This window comes from Glycine max, chromosome 6 (genome assembly GCF_000004515.6).
Source record: "Glycine max cultivar Williams 82 chromosome 6, Glycine_max_v4.0, whole genome shotgun sequence".
NCBI lineage: Eukaryota > Viridiplantae > Streptophyta > Magnoliopsida > Fabales > Fabaceae > Glycine > Glycine max.
In genome coordinates, this window is record NC_038242.2 from 13,361,011 (window position 1) to 13,376,452 (window position 15,442).

Consider the following 15,442-nt stretch of genomic DNA (forward strand, 5'->3'; position numbering starts at 1 on the left):
TAATATATGAGATTATAAAAATATAATAAATTTAAAAAATAAAATTTATATTTTAAACTATTTTTACATAAAACTTATATTAAAATTATATTTTTCATCAAATATTTAAATAAATATTTAAGTGGAGTGATAAAAAAAAGTATATTTATCATTTCAAGAACATAATTCTAATCATTGCTAAATAGGAGGCCTAATTTGATGAATCAATGTCTTACGTTGGGTTCCCAAGTGGTAGGAGGGGTCACGCATTATCACTGTGTAATGTGTATCCTATCCTATTATTTTCTCATCCCACTACGGTGTCTGCTCTTTTAATATTTGTGAGGCACAACGCGTTTCATCCTTAATTGCCCGCGACACATTATTGTTAGTACTTTTGGAATTTTCTTACTTTGTCTTCGACCTTACCGTACCTCCTTTCAACAAAGCAATTGACGAAAATATCTCATGTTACTTTTCACTTAATATTTGGTGTCTCATCAAGAGATCACATTTATAATCATCAAATGAAATTAAGGAGTACTACTAGTATTCTCACATTAATGCTTACCTTACCTCTCTTGAAATATAATAACCTTGCTTTCACAAACTGTATATTCTACAGAATATTAATTTTCAAACATAAATATAATTATTTTTCATTTTCAGTTAAAAAAACACACTTGTGGACACACACAAGTCTAATTAACACATTCTTTTTCTCTTGATACTTTATTATGATTTCAAGTGGTTGCATTATTTGACTCACCACACCTATAGTGTATTGTTCATTTTGACACTCTTAAACTATCATTAGATTCTAGATATTCCATCAACCCATATTGGGGTGAATTGATAGATGTAAGTCTTTTCTTTTTATAAGCAAAATGATTTTATAACTGCTCGATTACAAACATAAAAATCCGGCTTACAAAACATTAACCACCAACCCATAGCAATAAATGCCCTATAGCAGTAATAGATGTAATAGAGAAATAGGAAAACAAATGAAATAAAAGTAAGATGGAAGAGACAATAGTTGTATGATTAATTTTTTTCCCAATCATTAGTATCAATTCTTAAATAATGCAATACTTATTTAATATAGTGAAATAATAAATTCTTTCTTATTTGTTAAAATTTATTAAAAGTTATGAGATTATAAGATTACGAGTCAACATCAGTTTTTTGTAATTGCAAACTTTTAAGTTTTTCTAATTTGTTATAATAAACCGTCTCTTCAAATTTCAAAAAAGTATATTTTTGGTACATAAAAGTGTCTTCGAAAAGCATATTTTTAAGTCTTCAAAAAATATATTAAATTGTCTTATTAACTAGCAACGATCATTACTTCGAATGAAACTATCGGATTCTTTTAAAGATTGAGTGGGAGAAAAATATAATTAAAAAAAGAAACACGTGATCAATTAATTTTTTTAAAAAAATTAATCACTAACAAAATTAATTAATAATTCCTATGTATCACTCAAAAAATTGTTATTATATTAACATTTTTTATAAAAAAAAAAAACATTTGTTTTTGTCTCTATTAAGTCTTTCTGTTTCTTCCGTTTAATATTATTATAATCATAATCAAAATTACAAGAATATTAAAACACACAACTCCAAGTTGTTTACTGCATCTTTATCAAGAAAATACATTGAAAAAGCCTTATCAAATAAAGTGTGTGCAGAGAGAGAACTGAAGAAGAAGAAGAAGAAGAAGGATCTTCGGTATCTCAGCCAGTACTTTCAATTTGCATAAGAATCTGCATCTGGGAAACCTCAGACACACACTCACAGTGACAAGAATAAGAAAATGGTAACAGAAGAGGTTGTTGGAGGAGATTCTGGAGATTCACATCACCACCACCGTAACTCTGACATAGAACTCATTGCCACTGCTGAAAGGGCACCTTTACCTCACAGTGGACCACTGAACAAAAGAAGAAGTTCCAAGTTGAGCAACGCTTCTTCTGCTTCTGCTTCTGCTTCTGCTTCCATCTCTGCCCCAGAGGAACAACAAGATGAAGGAGACTACGTTGAGGTCACCATGGACATCCAAGGTGGCTCTGTGGCACTTCACAGCGTCAAAACCGTTAACAATGACCAAGGAGAAGACGAGAAACTCATTCTTCTCGGCAAAGGTATGGAGAAGAAAAGGTCCTTCGGTGCCTCCGTTGTGAGAAGTGCTTCCATTCGGATCCAACAAGTGTCTCAGGAGCTGAAGCGCTTGGCTTCCTTGTCGAAGCAAACTGCACCTGCTGCGAGAGTTCACTATGACAGGAACAAATCTGCGGCTTCTCATGCTCTCAAGGGACTCAAGTTTATCAGCATCAAGACTACTGATGCTGATGCTGGGTGGGTTGAGGTTGAAAGACAGTTCGATGCTCTCACTGCTTCCACCAATGGATACCTTCATCGCTCTCTCTTCGCCAAGTGCATAGGTAAAATTTGAGTTTTAGATCGCCGGTCGAGGAGAAATTATTACATGGTCCGAGACTATCCTAGTGATCACGAATAATCTCCATGTGACAGGTAATGAGTTTAATTTCAACTCAATTACCTGTCACATGAAGATTAGTAGTGATCACCAGACTGTTGTGGTCACAGATATTCTCCACGTGACGCATAACTGAGTTTTATTGATTCTTTCTCGTAAATTGAGCAGAATTCAGTTGTCTGTCACATGGAGATTAGCAATGAAAATGGACGCGTGGTGGTTCTGAATCATGTAATAATTTCTCGTGTTTTTTTCACCTTTTTAGCTTCAAATGTTTGTTGGTGTATGGAGTGGTTTTTGAGATGTGTTTGGTTTTAATTGTAGGGATGAACAAGGAATCAGAGGCCTTTGCAGGGGAGCTTTTTGATGCGCTTTCTAGGAGGAGGGGAATTCAAGGGGATTCCATTAACAAGGCCCAGTTGAAGGACTTCTGGGACCAGGTTTCTGACCAGAGTTTCGATTCTAGGCTCAGAACATTCTTTGACATGTAAGGCTTTGGTTTTTAATTCTGTTCAAAAAGTAAAACCGAAAAGGTCTCTTGTTTGGTTTTCAGTTAGGTCTGATTGTAAACTGAGTTTTGTTTTAATTTCCCCTTAAAACTCAGTTTGAAATAAAAGAAGAGAGAAGGTTGTTTTTGGGATCTTAATTTGTAAAATGAAGTTCATTAAAAATAGTTTGCAAACTTTAATCCAAACATACATTAATTCTTTGCTTTTTAAAGTGTAAATGAAAAAAGAGTGTGTTGAATATGTTACCAAGTTTAATTTGGAATGCAGGGTTGATAAAGATGCAGATGGAAGAATCACGGAGGAAGAAATTAAAGAGGTATGGCATCACAAATTCACCACTAAGGAATTAAAATGTTGGTACTTTTTAGTCTCATCGACTCACAGAATTAGTAAAGTAGTTTAAACTTTTTTCTGGTTTGCATTCTGTTCCCTCTGGAATAGGATTTTCCTTGATTGTGTGACCAAATTTATTTTCAGATTATCTGCCTTAGCGCCACTACCAACAAACTTGCAAACATACAGAAGCAGGCAGAGGAATATGCGGCTTTGATCATGGAAGAACTAGACCCTGAAGACACAGGATTTATCATGGTAATTAGTAATTGGATAAGCCTATTAGTCTTAAGATAGGAATCAAAATGTTTCACTATTATAGATTCTCATCTTAGCCACATTTCTTTGGCCATTTGGTGATTATTAATGTGAAAACAGGTAAACGATCTAGAGATGCTCTTGTTGCATGGACCAACCCATTCTACTAGAGGAGATAGCAAGTACCTGAGTCAAATGCTAAGCTTAAAGCTTAAGCCTATAGATGAAGACAATCCTATTAAGAGGTGGTACAAAAGCACCAAGTACTTCCTGCAGGATAATTGGCAGAGAACTTGGGTATTGCTACTGTGGATTGGCGTGATGTTAGGTCTATTTGCCTACAAATTTGTGCAGTATAGAAGACAACCTGCATATGAGGTGATGGGCCATTGTGTATGCATGGCCAAAGGTGCAGCCGAAACACTTAAATTGAACATGGCTATTATCTTGCTACCGGTTTGCCGAAACACCATCACTTGGCTAAGGAATAAGACCAAGCTTGGCATTATGGTTCCTTTTGATGACAACCTCAATTTCCACAAGGTAATAATGTTTACTGCTGGTTGTTCATTTGAGAATTGAGTGTGACTAAAAAGGAACATATGTATCTACTTTGTTCAAATGTTTGTTGAGACTTAGTAGCTTTCATAAGTCAATAAGGTAATGAAAGTTGAAGTAGTAAGCACATAATGAGAATATTTTTTGCAGTGTATAGCTGTGGCAGTAACAATTGGAGTTGGTATACATGGCATCTACCATCTTGCTTGTGACTTTCCTCGCCTTCTTGATGCAAGTAGTGAAAAGTACAAGCTCATGGAACCTTTTTTCGGAGATCAACCATCAAGTTATTGGTTTTTTGTCAAATCATGGGAAGGAGTAACAGGGATTATCATGGTTGTTCTAATGGCAATAGCCTTCACTTTAGCCACCCCTTGGTTCAGGAGAGGCAGGGTCAAGCTACCCAAACCCCTCGACAATCTCACCGGCTTCAACGCCTTCTGGTACTCACATCATCTCTTTGTCATTGTCTATACACTGCTCATTGTGCACGGAATCAAACTTTACTTGACCAAGGAATGGTACAAGAAAACGGTTAGCACCTTCCTTCAGTTTTTTTCTTTATAGACATTTTACATCTGTAAGTACGACTTTTTAAGTAGTTATTATAAAAACTAATAACCTTATTATACATGACCGTATACAATTGAACGATAGTTTAAAAACCCTTTTCATTGTTAGTGTCTTCTGATTAATACTGTGGGAACTTGTTATATGTGTTTTGTAGACCTGGATGTATTTGGCTATTCCCATCATCATTTACGTATCAGAAAGATTGACTAGAGCACTCAGATCAAGCATCAAGCCTGTGAGAATATTAAAGGTGAGCCTCGAATAATTTAATCACTCATTATATGAAATAAATGTATGGTTCCATAATTCCATTGAATAAATTTTTGGCTAATCTATAAAGTATAGGATACATAAAAAGATTCTCGAAAGGTATGTCTCACCACATTTTCACTGCACAATTTGAAGGTGGCTGTTTATCCTGGAAATGTGTTGTCTCTGCACATGTCAAAGCCCCAAGGATTTAGATACAAGAGTGGACAATACATGTTTCTCAATTGTGCTGCTGTGTCTCCATTTGAATGGTATGAATTTGAAGATAGTTCAATATCTATTGTCTTTTATATTTAATTTTGCATCTAAATACCACCCTCAAGGTGCTTGTACCCCCACTATTTTTCGTCTTATTATTTCCCAATATCTAAGTTCTTCTTAGTTAAATATTGTTTATGATTTCACAGGCATCCATTTTCTATAACCTCCGCCCCTGGTGATGACTACCTTAGCGTTCATATCAGAACACTTGGTGATTGGACCCGGAGTCTCAAAGTCAAGTTCTCAGAGGTGAATTCAGGTTAACTTTTGTAGGATATTATGGTTTGGATAATACTAATTTACATAGCAAAACTCACAAATCCTTACATTATTACATCTGTTTATCTGTGGGTGTAATATCACATAAATTTTATTTTTTTCATTGTTATTTTAATTTATTGGCAATTCTACGTGCAATCTCATTTTCATTCAAATCTGTGATCTCTTTTTCTGATTAACTTTTATTTGATGAATCTTTTTCTGATCAGCTAGTTTGTTACTTTTTGTTTCATTCAGTGTTGCCAGCCACCTGACAACGGCAAGAGTGGACTTCTAAGAGCTGAATACTTGCAAGGAGATAGAAGTCCGAGGTAATTAAGCCACATTTAAAATGGAAAATATCACATTTTAAATGAAAAATATTATTCTTTTCACAAGATTTTTTTATAATTTTATTTTATTTGTCACATCATTTATTTATTTTTTTCTTATCTATCTCTATTATTATAAAAAAAAGTATTATGAAAATAACTTTACTCAAAAAAAAAATTAAAAATGTGATGGTATTGGCATGCCAAAAACGGAACACAAACGCCAACTGTATCATGTGATTGAATAATTTACCAGAGATATATGAGTAGGAATTGAACTTAGGTATCAAAGAAATTTACAATAATTTGTATACATTTAAACCTTCTTGATTATGAGTATGATATGAAAAACAACTCACATAATTTACATAATTTAGATGGGTTTGTTTCAATTTAAAAAAGAATGCTTTAGATATTTTTATTTGTTCAATATTGTTTTTAACTTTTAAATTATGAAGAATAATAAAATAGCTTCTTTAGAAATTTTTACTAGTTAAATATATTTAATTATTATAAATTATTTAGACTTATTTTTTAATTTATAATGTATTTTCAACAAAATAAGTATACCCTTTATCATTATATTTTTTTCTCTTATTTTTCTAGTTAAATAAAAATCAATCGTTTACAATAAACCAAAACTATGTAAAGAAAAGGCATGGCTGAGGATGGCACACTATCCAGTTGGGTTAGACTTAGAAACTCATTCACCAAAAACATTAGGCATCAAATTAAACAAAACTTGTTTTGTTGTCGTTATTTAGTTTGGGGGTTAATAAACAATAATTGTTTGCCGACATTCCCGATGCCACCTTCTCACGAGCTTAGACTTTTTATCGTCCTAGTGGCCAAAGTAAATGGTTGCTTTTATTTCGATTTAGGACTTAGAGAAAATTACTATTATTAAAAAAAAAAAGGTGATAAGGATGTTTGTTGAAAATGCTTGTTTATTGTCTGATAAGCGTGGTAGGTAATCAGCCAAAACATCTTTACTAATTTTGAATTCACGTAAGTCTTAACTAAATGCGTAACCCAAACGCTTTAAAAAGTTCTGAATCAGACTTGTAAATTGTCATTTTCTCCTTATGCCATCGTGTGAAGTATATTCTTACAACTTATCTTCAATTGTGTATATAGTGACAGGCAAATGATAGTACTTTATTTTATATATACAAGTTTTATTACTTAATTTTTCTTTTTATCAGCAACGGTTAATTTATTACTTTTTGTTAAAAATATAAGTGAAAGCGTGAGAGATTTGAATTCACAGCCTCTTTCTAATTCCTACTCTTAAATCTTGTTATTTTCAATCATTAAACTAATCTTATATCTCATAAGTTTTATTGTTTAGCGACGAACAAGTAATTTTCAATTTTCATTATATTATCATGTAGTGCTCTCCCAAAAGTTCTAATTGATGGTCCTTACGGAGCACCAGCCCAAGACTACAAGCAATATGAGGTGGTTTTGCTAGTGGGGCTAGGAATTGGAGCCACCCCAATGATTAGCATACTGAAGGACATAGTAAATAACATGAAGGCCATGGAAGAGGAAGAGGGGAGCAACATAGAAGAGGGAGGAGCAAGTAGTGGGTTTGGTAATAAATCCCCAAGAGGGTCGTCCCCACACAAGAAAAGTGGCTCGAGCAACTTCAACACTAGGAGGGCCTACTTCTATTGGGTGACAAGGGAGCAAGGTTCCTTTGACTGGTTCAAAGGGGTGATGAATGAGGTGGCTGAAGAGGATCATAGGGGAGTGATTGAGCTCCACAACTATTGCACTAGTGTGTATGAAGAGGGTGATGCTCGCTCAGCTCTTATTGCTATGTTGCAATCTTTAAACCATGCTAAAAATGGCGTGGATATTGTCTCTGGCACGCGTGTAAAGTCCCACTTTGCTAAACCCAATTGGCGCGCTGTCTACAAGCGCATTGCGGTTAGTCATCCACGATCTCGTGTTGGTGAGTTTCCCACTCTTTAAGCAACATTCCTTTACTACTTCTCTTGTTTTTAGTCACATATTAAAAGATAAATAAAAGTTGGTCCAGTGTATTGGATAAAGATCCAATTCATATCTCATAAAAATATAGGTTTGATTCTCACTGTTCATATAATAAAATGATAAATTTTATTGGTGAACGATCAGTATATATCTCTATAAATGTTTAATGAACCTTAAGGCATGTTTTGACCTTATGAATTCGGAATCCAAATCATCTAAATGTTTTTTATCCAAAAAAAAATATAAAATTAATACTACCTTTTTTCTGACATGTCTACTTGTGCTTATGTGGTTTTAACTTTTTTTTAAAGTTTTGTCTCCGTGGAGGAGCTTTCACAACATAAAAATAAAGTGAAGCTTTCCAAAGATTTGAATGGATGGATATCATCTAGGTAGAGGAGAAAATAATGTGGGTCTGACTCGGACCACGTGTACATAATCTGGATAATCACCACATTATACACAATTATATATTTCAATTTACGGGAAAGAGGAGATAAAGTTTGAAAATGTGACATATAGATATTGTTTTAGATGATCAAAACCATACAATGATTTCTAGCTTAAGATGGAGATTCAAATTATTCTTGTGGTTGATGTGTGGCTGTTAATGTAATAATGCAGGGGTATTTTACTGTGGACCACCAGCGCTAACCAAACAGCTTGGTCAGTTAGCTTCGGATTTCTCTCACAACACAAACACCAAATATGATTTCCACAAAGAAAATTTCTAATAAGGATGGACACTGTCGAGGGCAAGATGGTCTTCCACTTTATATCCCACCATGTCCTTGTTGATAATAATTGTAGGAATAATAATTACGGATTTGTATAATTGCGAAAGTGAATCACGAGATGTGCGAGTAGTGACTAGTAAGTAGCAGAAGATTGCATGCATAAACATTTCGTGGAGGGGAATGATTTTTCCAACCGGAAATAAGTAGCAGCACTTACATTACATGAACTCACCGGGTGCATAATGAACTCTAAAGTGTTGAAATTGTTTAAATATTAATCGATCGATGTCTGAAAATGATGACCTATAACCATTTTGCATTGACAAAAATGATAAGTTTGGCCATTTTAGAAAGTTATTTTAAAAAGAGAAGAAAATGTCTGTTCAAAGAACTTTCACACTTGCCACCAACCAATTTTTGTCGTGTAACTTTTATTGTTTTAATCAAATTAAATAAAAATAATTGAAAAAAAGAAAACAAATGACAACAATTGAAGAATGAACTCCATTATGCCATCAGACATCATGCATGCTCCATCTACTGCTCCTCCCTCTCAAAACCTCACCAACATTACTCCTTGTCGTTAATTTCCTACTTTTTGTACCACTGATTAACAACCTTTCTTAAAGTTGCTAGGTAATAACAGTGCCATGCATGGTGTTAAATTAATAATTTATAGTTTTTTATATTATTATTTTTTTTACAATATATTTATTAATTATTTTTTACAAAATTTATATATGTTAGTATATATGTACAAAATATATTATAATTATGAATATTCATATATATATATATATATATAGTTAAATAGTTTTGCATTACAAGTGTTATATTGATTATTTTTTCTTTACAAAATAATGCACGTGAGATTGCGCGGATAACAATGTGCAAGTTATAGTCACTCATCGTATGAATGTTTCTACTGACTCTAGAAACAATGGCTTCCTACTATCACACTTTGTTATCCATGTCACAGGTTTGTTTCAGCCACAAAAACCAAACATCTTGAGAATGCCTAATGGGATTACAGTCTTACCTAATCATTTTCTAGTAGTACATGCCCTAAGCAGCTTTAGCAACATGTATTGTCCTTAAGCCTTAAGAAACTTTGGTAACATATGTAAACATGCTTCAATCAACCAAAAAAAAAATTCCATCAACAAAAGCTGCTCGATATTGTGACATGCATCAGGAATATTTGTAAGATAATTGTGTTCTTTTAGTTTCACGGATTTTTTCAAAAAAGGAAATTTCATAGGAGAGGGGAGAGGGGATCGAAAGACGGTCAACAATCAATGTTGTCAACTTAAGTTTGTGTAAATGATCCAACCAATGAAAAACACATATAGTATATTATTATATTTTGGTATATAAAAATACATGTAATTATTTTATTATATCCTTACCACTAATTGGATCCAGGTCTATAATTTGATTTTCATTTTAAGAAAAAATTTAAACATGCTTTTACATTCTTATATTTGTTTTACACAATGCAATGTGACTGGCCCATAAATTTAGATTGGTGTTGAATGAGTTTCAAATAATGGGTAAACAAACACATCTTAAATCATTTTATTTTCTTATTAAGTTTTATCTAATAATTAAATTGGGTGTATATTAAAAGTGGGGAGTGGGAAGAGAAAAAAAAAAGAGAGAGAGGAAGAATAGCATGGGCATCTAGCCCAACAGGTATCTTGATCCAATACCATCATTGGGCTTGACAAGCCTTTATCAGCTGCTCAACACTCGAAACCTATAATGGAATTTTTCTTTCAAATCGAGTCATGCCTCATGGTCAACGTATACCACTTCTTCAGAGTCAAGTCCAACGTTCCATAACTTTTATTAGGATAAAATCTACGTATTATAAGTTGTTGCATCTAATCTTATCGTTATTCTGTTTAATGTTAAATGTGCACAAGATTTATATATAATAAACCGAATAAAACCTCCCCTTCCCTCCTCTCAAAAACTGAATTAAAAAAAAAAACAAATTATAGGTTTTTCTACGTAGCCTTTGGCAATATAATTCAACTCCCCCGGCTCTAGATTACTCCAAATAGTTTAAATTGTAGCAATGAAAGTCATTTGTATATTTGTAATAATAAATAACTATCTTCATTTTAATTAGATCATGGATGGATTTTCAGTTCTGGCTTCCTGATAGTGATGCGGTTATACTTAACTTTGACGTTGCCTTCCTTTAGATTGGGTTCCTTTGGAAGAAAATGTCTCACATTGACATCACCCTTTGGTTCTATTTATAAAAGCAATCAATGAATCATTTAGCTTGGAATATATCCAATTCAAATAAAATTTGGTCAACCTTTTGATTTTGCTGCAAATCGTGAACTTATCATCCGAGCCCCAGGCTTATCTTAAAAGAAGGAAAGTGTAATATATATATATATATATATATATTAATTAATGATTAGATAAAATTGTAAAAAGTAAAAGTATAAATTATAGTAATAAAATAATGTTATCATAAACTTTGAAAACGACGCATAAATGATAATAACATTTTTTTCAAAATTCCAACAACTAAAAAAAACTGACGGTGTATATAAAAGATATTTCATTTATAAATTATCGTGAGTCCGTGACTTAAATGAGGACAGTGAATGCAAGCAACCTACCACCAGAGCTAAAAAAATATGAGAAAAGTCAGATCTTACGCGCAGAGACTATACATTAAACAAATACTAATAATTTTTTTTTCTTACAAAGCTCATGAAAAATGTATTTTTTTTCCTTTTAAAAAATTAAACTTGACAATTCATACCCCTAAACAAAGCAAAGAGCTTTCAAAGACTCAAGGATGAACCAAAGAATCTTGACGCCAAAAAAAAAGCACAATATATACTACCTTTCATTGTACAAAACTAACCAAGCAAAGCCACGGAACAAATCAAGAATCACAACATCATTTGAATCAAGGCCACAACATTGTGCAACATCATATATATGACATGGGAAAACTAATATCATAGGATATATATAAATTGACATATATATACCTTAAACACCAGTGATACATGAAAACATTCTTTGACTCCTAAACCTAACGAGTTTGTTCGAAGAGGGAGCATCAACACCTGTTCTCATCTGAGAAGATTGGAACCCATAATCGAAATGATCACCAACAGAGTTATATCTCCTGTGACCAATTTTGTGACTTTCATTATGGTGGTGGTGAAACACTTTCTGGGCATGTGTCTGGTTCTGAAGGACATGTTCCTGAGTTTGAGGGTACATCTCGGCCATGCTGATGTTGTACCCTAGAGAAGTTCCTGATGAAAGACACTCGTATTGCCTTCGTGTTTTGTTTCTCTTGATTGCTTTATAAACAAGAGGCAGAAGACCCTCCATATCTATGAACACTTTGGCTTAATTATTATGCTACTAATTATTATTTTCTTCAACCCTTTGAGGAAATGGTAATGAGAGGGAACAAAGATATATATAAAGAAAATGTTATGAGATTCCTGTTGGAGGCTTTTAATTAGGAACCGCGAAGTTGCCGCGGTAGGTGGGTTTCCTCTTTTTTAATTAATTATTCTGTCTATTACGAACAAATATTTATTGGCATGTCAACATGGTTTTTGACTTTGACAAGCAAAACAGGTGGTGGTAGGCTTCTGATTAGTGAGTGATTGAAGTTTTGCTTCTACAAAAACAATTTACTAATTAGTAATTGGTCATGTGCATAAATGATTTTTATTGATTAATGTTATAAAATTCTTAGATCTTGTAAGCGAAAAATAATTTTAAAGTAATATATACATATATATAATTTTTAGTATAGAGTATAAAATATAATTATGCACGTTGAAGACAACTTTGTTAAGTCAACTAACATTATTATGAATAATATATAAAACCTTTTCTCCAAATTTTTAATGTAATTGTATAATTAAAACTTAAATTTAAAATTATAGGTTGAGTTAGAATAAATGCACCCTGGTTGATTTTATTTTAATATATTTTATTTAATTGTAAAAAATATTTTTATTTAACAATATAAAATAATTTGTTTGGATTATTTAAGATGTTTTTCAGTTTTCACGGAGAGAAGGAGATTATTCAAGATGATGAAAGGCTTGCGGGTTGAAACTGGCCAGTAAAAATTACTCAACTTGAAAGGAAGCATGATTATCATAATCATAATGCTCAAAACAAAGACTTTTTCGTAATTGGTCCTTTTCGGTGTAGACTGTAGAGCACAATTTAATATCATAATCAATTTTTCCACCTTATCCTAAACATTGAATAAACCCATACTTAAACATCTTTTATTCAATAAAATTGTTGTTAAGAAAAGATAAACATTTCCACACCCCCAAAAGGAGTTTGCCCTAGCTAACAACCTTTCTTAGCTTATCTTATTTTACCGGTAAAAAGAAAAAAGAAAAACTTATCTTATTCAATAATTTTTAGATTTAATTAACCTGTGCAAGTAAATATCACTTGTTGGGCTTCTTCAACCTTCTTGCATTTATTTTTTAAAATAAATCATCACACCTGGCCTTAATTTTTGAACAGAAATAAAACGAAATTAATTTGATCGCTTAAAAAGGTGATACTATTTTAATTTATAAAAAATGTGAGTATTGAGTACCATCTATTTTGTCTTTTAAAAAATTGATATTAAATTAGTTTTTCTATAATAAAAGTTAACATCAATTCAGGATTTCAGGTTCTTAATTAGTATATGAATTTAACATTAGTTTAGTCACATAATACTTGTGTCTCAATCGTGTAGTTTGCGTATACAATAATAATTGTACTATTATTTTTTTAATTAATAACCATTTTCTTTCTGAACGGCCTTTAATCAATAACCCTTAATCTTATTGATTAAAAAAGAATATAAGATGATTTTTACATTGTTTCATAGGGAAGAAAATGAAAATAAATTAAGACATAAATTTTTCTTTCCTCTTATTTGTTTTTTTTGTCAGCGATAATAATATCATTAATGTGCACAAGAAGTGCTTAAGGAATACACAATCAAAGTTCCCCCTCAAACATTGCATCATAATTCTCGTCCCCAGTATTACCAATCCAACCCATGAATGTATTAACATAATGTACTGAATCTTAAATAATGGAAATCCTTCTCATAAGCTTTTAACCAAGACCACACCAACACCAGAATTTTATGGGTAGTCCCTTCTGGAGATGAGTTCGTTTCTTTGTTGCAATATAGTCAAGAGTTCGTTTCTTTTATCTTATTTGGTAGTATATAACATAAAATAAAATAAAAATGTGTATATAAAGTAATATAAATATTTTTTTATAAGGAATAAAGTATATAAGAACTAAGATAGTTTGATATTTTAATCACACCAAATCATTTTTCATCCGTCTTTCCATCCAAAATATGAAAAGACGAATTGAAAAAATGTTGGGTCTCATTTATCTTTTTATGTTTGTTTCCTTCTTGAACTAATACCAAACAATTGAAGAATTTAATTGTGTGCTCTTTTCATAATCTTTCCGTTCCATTTCCATCATTCCAATATTAGGTTGAGCTTGACTCAAGACTTAATCCGAAACACTATTATTTTAATTTTTCTCCTTCACGAGGTGGACAAGAAACTTTATTTTTGGAGCAATATATTATAGACCACATATAAAATGAATTTATATATATAAAAAAAGTACCCCTTATGAGGATTAAGGACCAGTAATGGGCTAATTATAGTCAAATACCATGATTGCAACGGAGGTAAAAGTAAAAGCACTTATACTTATTTTTAATTTATATACTTCACCCATATCCTTATCCAGAGTGGAAGCTACTTAAGAAGTTATTATGCAGCAAATAGACTTGTATGCACCCACTCTTGAGATGACAAGTTCAAGAAGCCTACCAGCTAGCGCAGCAGAAAATACCAACACCCTATGGGCGTTATGGTTGACGGTATATTATATTCGTGTCTCTCCTTTTCGTCGAACGGACCAAACTTCTTAAAAAACGCATTAACAACAATCAAGTTCCTTGTATGGATTCCTAATCCCTTGCATATATAGTATTTTTTGTTTCAACCAGCATAATATAATTAAGACTTTTGGGTTTTTTTGACCCGGAGATGTAAGTCCTTAATAATCTGATTACTTTCTTTATTTCCTAAAAAAAACTCAGATTGGAAAGGATCTTGTCTATTTACTCATCACCACTGAGCATTCAAAAAAACAAAAACAGCAGTCAATATTAACCAAAAGCGATCCCATAAAATTAATATTGAGAACTAGAACCAATATATATATAATCTCGCTTCATGTGATACCCAAGATATACTACATAGAACTCGAGCCAACATCTATAGCATAGGATCAAGTTAACCAAATATGAATTTACTTTTTTTTATCCTGTAACATATATATGCTTCTTAAAATCAGAGGGATGCACCAGTCATTATAAGTATTTTTATTTCTTGGGCTAGTAGTATACATATGATCTCTGACTAGGATTTTCTACTACGTTTCAGGAAAAAAAAAGTATGCACTATGTTTTTATTTATTATTATTATTTTGTTAGTTTTTTATGGACAAGTGTTTTATTATCATTTAGTTAAAACTCCATATCTTTACAATTGATTATATGTAGTATTGGACAACTAATTTCCCGCCTAAAATAGGGCAAACTTTTTTATTTACTAATTAGTGAAATTACAAAAATATAGAATCTGGCATTAATTTGCATTTAAATATTTGTAAAATAATTAATTTAAAATAGTGCTGGCTAAAATAATTAATTATTTTAAAATTTAAAATATTGACATAGCACTAATATTTTTAATGGAAAACAAAAGAAACAACCAAATATGAATTTTTCAAAAAATTAAAAATTAAAAT

At 32.0% G+C, this 15,442-nt stretch overlaps 2 protein-coding genes across 3 annotated transcripts; one reads left to right on the top strand and one right to left on the bottom strand.

The window, feature by feature from the left end:
- Positions 1-1,577: 1,577 nt before the first annotated feature.
- On the top strand, positions 1,578-8,868 carry LOC100793600 (respiratory burst oxidase homolog protein C). 2 transcript variants are annotated; one of them, XM_003526861.5, is made up of 12 exons: positions 1,578-2,426; positions 2,807-2,969; positions 3,259-3,307; positions 3,469-3,582; positions 3,703-4,125; positions 4,291-4,674; positions 4,868-4,963; positions 5,119-5,234; positions 5,391-5,493; positions 5,761-5,834; positions 7,229-7,794; positions 8,460-8,868. In XM_003526861.5, exons 1-12 carry the CDS (start codon positions 1,799-1,801, stop codon positions 8,567-8,569), a joined length of 2,826 nt encoding a protein of 941 aa, XP_003526909.1. In that variant the 5' UTR covers positions 1,578-1,798; the 3' UTR covers positions 8,570-8,868. The 2 variants fall into 2 exon arrangements, 1 of the variants encoding a protein (XP_003526909.1); XR_001388644.3 differs by lacking the exon at positions 8,460-8,868 and having other exon boundaries at positions 5,391-5,503; positions 7,229-7,294.
- Positions 8,869-11,323: 2,455 nt separating this feature from the next.
- LOC100527144 (uncharacterized) lies at positions 11,324-12,012 on the bottom strand. The gene has a single exon (NM_001248614.3). It carries the CDS (start codon positions 11,948-11,950, stop codon positions 11,600-11,602), a length of 351 nt encoding a protein of 116 aa, NP_001235543.1. The 5' UTR covers positions 11,951-12,012; the 3' UTR covers positions 11,324-11,599.
- Between the last annotated feature and the right edge of the window lie 3,430 nt (positions 12,013-15,442).

What these genes read in the sequence shown, in the direction of transcription:
- LOC100793600 (XM_003526861.5), top strand. Translation starts at nt 1,799, where the DNA reads ATGGTAACAGAAGAGGTTGTTGGAGGAGATTCTGGAGATTCACATCAC. An exon ending in CGGAGGAAGAAATTAAAGAG is followed by an intron (nt 3,308 to 3,468) that starts GTATGGCATCAC and finishes ATTTATTTTCAG; the next exon opens with ATTATCTGCCTTAGCGCCAC. An exon ending in CAAGGAGATAGAAGTCCGAG is followed by an intron (nt 5,835 to 7,228) that starts GTAATTAAGCCA and finishes ATTATCATGTAG; the next exon opens with TGCTCTCCCAAAAGTTCTAA.
- LOC100527144 (NM_001248614.3), bottom strand. Translation starts at nt 11,950, where the DNA reads ATGGAGGGTCTTCTGCCTCTTGTTTATAAAGCAATCAAGAGAAACAAA.